The sequence below is a fragment of the Gigantopelta aegis genome, chromosome 2 (genome assembly GCF_016097555.1).
Source record: "Gigantopelta aegis isolate Gae_Host chromosome 2, Gae_host_genome, whole genome shotgun sequence".
Lineage (NCBI taxonomy): Eukaryota > Metazoa > Mollusca > Gastropoda > Neomphalida > Peltospiridae > Gigantopelta > Gigantopelta aegis.
The window spans coordinates 8,865,773-8,870,447 of NC_054700.1; the positions used below are offsets into that span (position 1 = coordinate 8,865,773).

The 4,675-nt window shown below is 39.0% G+C and overlaps 1 protein-coding gene across 1 annotated transcript in view; it reads left to right on the top strand.

The window, feature by feature from the left end:
- Positions 1-2,091: 2,091 nt before the first annotated feature.
- The window catches only part of LOC121376717, a 13,147-nt gene continuing 10,563 nt past the window's right edge, over positions 2,092-4,675 (top strand). Inside the window, exon 1 of the mRNA XM_041504497.1 lies at positions 2,092-2,209. Within this exon, the coding sequence (XP_041360431.1) occupies positions 2,170-2,209 (40 nt within the window). The 5' untranslated portion in view covers positions 2,092-2,169. The remainder of the gene's footprint in view (positions 2,210-4,675) is intronic.

Genomic DNA, 4,675 nt, shown 5'->3' on the forward strand with positions numbered 1-4,675 from the left:
ATCAATATGGATTTTTGAATACATTGATTTCGTAGTTAACCATTTTGTTTTCTTCCAATCGTAAAACAAGATTTGAAATAAATGAGGCAATGGGAATGTCAAATTTGTTTTCTGTTGTAACAAGTTTACATTTAAAACATTTTATAGCATGTAATACGAAGATTTATTACATGACAAATTAGTCCACGACTGCCACATAGTTTTCAAGTATTATATCTAAATACATAAATTTTATTGCACTTATTGATAGTTTCGTATAGGCGTACGTACGGACTCCCATTTGTTTTCAGAGGGGCAGGCTGATTTTTGCTCAATTAACTGAAACTATATGTCTGTCCAGGACAGTATATTAGTAGTTAATGAGAGAACGGTCGTTGTAGCGGCCTTACACCTACTTGCCGGGTCGTTAAACTCGTTCTGGATTGGAGACGGTACCGGGATGCGAACCCAGTACCTACCAGCCTTATGTCCGATTGCTTAACCATTATACCACCGATGCCGGTTTGCATCCATATAACATCATATTCATGTATTTGTGTGGTTTGTGCTGGGGTGTCGTTAAACATTCATTAATTCCATAAGACTCGCATATATAAAATACTCCACCCAAATCCGCCCATTCTCAGCTTACTGGAAATACATTCGACTCGAGACCTTGAAGATCAATGTAAAATCTGTATAAATTGTCAACAGCTGTTATCTGTATTATTATAATAAACAGTTTAAGTGGGTATACATACCTGCATAGTTATATCTACGTTAAATGTCAGAGTTAATACTGAAATTAAGAATGAATTTCATAACGATGCGAAATAAAGTGGATGAGCATGACATCTTAGTGTATACTGCTTCCCTATCAGTTGACATCTTTGGTCCCAGGGGACGGGACACAGCAGTGGTAAATCTCTCAACTGATGCGCTGTCCTTCTAAAATCGATTCCCGTCGGTAAGGCCATTGGGCTATTTCTCGTTCCAGCCAGTGCCATGACTGGTATATCAAATGTCGTGGTATCCTGTCTATGGGATTGTGCAAGTAAAAGATCCCTTGCTACTAATGGAACAAAATGTAGCTGGTTTTCCTCTCTAAGACTATGTCATAATTAACAAGTGTTTGACATCCAATAGCTGATGATTAGTAAATCAATGTGCTCTAGTGGTCTCGTTAAACAAAAACAAACTACATATTTATCCCCAACACGAACAAATTTCAACAAATGTGGGGCCTTTAAAAAAAAAAAAGTTGTTTTAACGACACCACTAGAGCACATTGATTTATTCGCCCCCTTCCATTCAGCAACGCAATAGCTCGTCTGCGAACGTCTTTTGCTGAATTATTAAAGAGCGGGATACACATTTTCGTGAATCTAAATTTCGGCACAGTGTTTCGGTTAAATCAAATGGCGCCTTCCTGAAATAGAACAAAATAAATTATCTTATGGTCATCAAATCGTTCTTGAATCGGTTTGGAAAAGTACACTGAGGTGCAAGTAGAGTGCTACACAAACGCCAGTTTCAACCATTTTGGGACCGTGATCTTAGATTACAAATACAAGTCCCAACCTAAAACCATTGTTCTGACACTGGCGTCGACTCCAAAGATTAAAAACAACCAGTGCACCAAGACATTTGTAAAATATGGTCAGCTCCATTAAAAAAAATATGTCCAATAGTCCTTCCCACAGGGAACGCTGTTTCCTTATTGTGTTTTTTTTCTACAAGTTATTATATATTTTTTTAGCCGATTTTGTTTTTAAATTGCTATTTCTCGTCACAGCCAGTGCACCACGACTGGTATATCAAAGGCCGTGGTATGTGCTATCCTGTCTGTGGGATGGTGTATATAAAAGATCCCTTGCTACTAATGGAAACATGTAGCGGGTTTCCTCTCTATGACTGCCAGAAATGACCATATGTTTGACATCCAATAGCCGATGATTACTAAATCAATGTGCTCTAGTGCTCTATATTTTATTTCATCTAAAACGATGGGGTTATTATACTAGCTGTCTATACTAATAACTCTGTAACCTCTAACTAGCATTCATTATATGATAATGAGCGGAACTGGGTTCAAACAACACTTATCAACTGACATGGTCTGCAGCAAACTGGCGATCACGATCGCATTTGATAAACTTTCTTGCTACTGACCGGACACCAACAGCTGTCATGATATTGGCGTGGATTGTGGCTTGTGTTTTTCTTTCAGGTAAGTCCTCATGCAAGAAGCTCATTGGAAATACACACACACACACACACACACACACACACACACACACACACACACACACACACACACACACACACACACACACACACACACACACACACAGGGTTTCCGGAATTTTTTTTGGGTACGTAGTTATGAGTTTGTGATCGCGGAACTGGCAGGCGAAACCAGCCTCGGGCGCCTTATTTGGAGGGGGGTCTCCCCCCCAAAAAAACAAAAAAAAACAAAAAAAAAATGGATTTGTAGATGTCCGGAGAAGGGATTTCCCGGCATTTGGAGTCTGAAATCCGGGCCAGCTCATAGTGATATTTTCCATGTTTCGTAGAAGAATGAATGACGAATGTAACAGGTAGTACTAAACCAAATAACTTCCGGCTGGGTCAAAGTTCGAGGTGCACCAAACTTTTGATAGAGAAGTGAACACCACAAGTCCTGTGATTGGTTATAAATGCGAATGAGTTGGTTGTAAAAAATAATAGTTTCATCTGGGTAAAAAAAAAAAAGCAATTTTATTTCATCTAGTAACAATGTGTCAAGTAGCCTTGTGCTTGAAACATGTATGGAGTACCTGTAAAAAAAAGTACTCGAATTTTGTGCGGAACTAGGGTAGTCATAGATGCTACCCGTTATCTCAGAAATGAGCAGCTTGACCCACAATTTTTTCTGATTCACTTTAAGTGTGAGGGATGGTAGTATTTATATCCGTGGCGTTTATGTCGATTGATACGCTACAAGTAGGAGTTTTAGCCACATATGTTACTATTGTCGTCTATGGGATTTGATTTGGTAGTATACACCCTATAGTCAGCAGGAAATTTATAAACTTGCCTTCATATTTTTGAATTAATTGTCCGATTATTCATGATTCAGCGACAGCGAATGATGGAAATTTTCTCGAACTATTTTGACTGTTCTCGAAAAGGTCATTCGGTTTCACGTGTTGAGTAAAAAAAGAAAAAGAAAAAAGAAAACCTCCAGCAAACGTAAGCCACAAACGGTTGGCTGACATTTAGCCAATGTGATCAGGTTAAAATGAAACCACTACAAAAAACGAACCATTTTCGTTGGCGAAAACGGAACCGATTTGGCAAAAACGTACCTCAAAGTATTGGTTCAGTATGGTTAAAACGGTAGCCTACGTTTTAAACATATTCTTATTATTGCATATAATAAACAGGAACCATGCACAACTACCCATCCCGCCCTCTCATGTGCAGGTCTACACCAAAATACAATTAATTAACGTTTTAAACAAACTTATTTTTTTTTTGTATTTTACCCCAACCCGGACCGGTTGCACTGGTACATTTTGACAGAGTATGTCACTGACCCCCTCCCATACGCTCTTTGCGTGTGATATTCAACGCCTTCCATTCAGTGCGCAAACCTATTTTATTTAGATGTCCGATAACCTATTAACATCATAAAAAGAAAGAAAGAAATGTTTTATTTAACGATGCACTCAACACATTTTATTTACGGTTATATGGCGTTAGACATATGGTTAAGGACCACACAGATTTTGAGAGGAAAACCGCTGTCGCCACTACATAGGCTACTCTTTCCGATTAGCAGCAAGGGATCTTTTATTTGCGCTTCCCACAGGCAGGATAGCACAAACCATTGCCTTTGTTTAACCAGTTATAGATCACTGGTCGGTGCAAGTGGTTTACACCTACCCATTGAGCCTTGCGGAGCACTCACTCAGGGTTTGGAGTCGGTATCTGGATTAAAAATCCCATGCCTCGACTGGGATCCGAACACAGTACCTACCAGCCTGTAGACCGATGGCCTAACCATGACGCCACCGAGGCCGGTAAACAACATCATAAAAGTAACAGCGTCAATATATTGTATTTGTGTATTTGAGGCGGGATTTAGCTCAGTCGGTTGAGTGCTCGTTTGAGGTGCTTGAGGGATCCATTCAACTGATCGGGTTTTTTTCTCTCGTTTCAACCAGTGCACCACAACTGATCAAAGGCCGTGGTATGTGCTTTCCTGTCCGTGGGAAAGTCTATATAAAAGATCTTTTGCTGCATTAGGAAAAATGTAACAGGTTTCCCCTGATGACTACGAGTCAAAATAACGAATTGTTTGACATCCAATAGCAGATGGTTAATTAATCAACGTGTTCTAGGGGAGTCGTCGAACAAAGCAAGCTATTCAAAGAACATTGGAGTAAACTAATGGGTAAATGTTTGGTCGATATTGTCTTTGTTTAATTTGCTTCGAGTAGACTTAATGAGACAAACCTAACCCTACTTTATTATAAGATAAAACGTTTTACGTGGATATCGGGTAATAGATTAATACAATTTTTATTTCAGGAAATCTAAGGTTGCGGTTTGATATTGGCCAACAAGCTAATGGCTATAGTAAGGTATCTCGCTATATTTAACACATACACATATTTCATAGATCAATATAATTTTGTACTATGCAGAG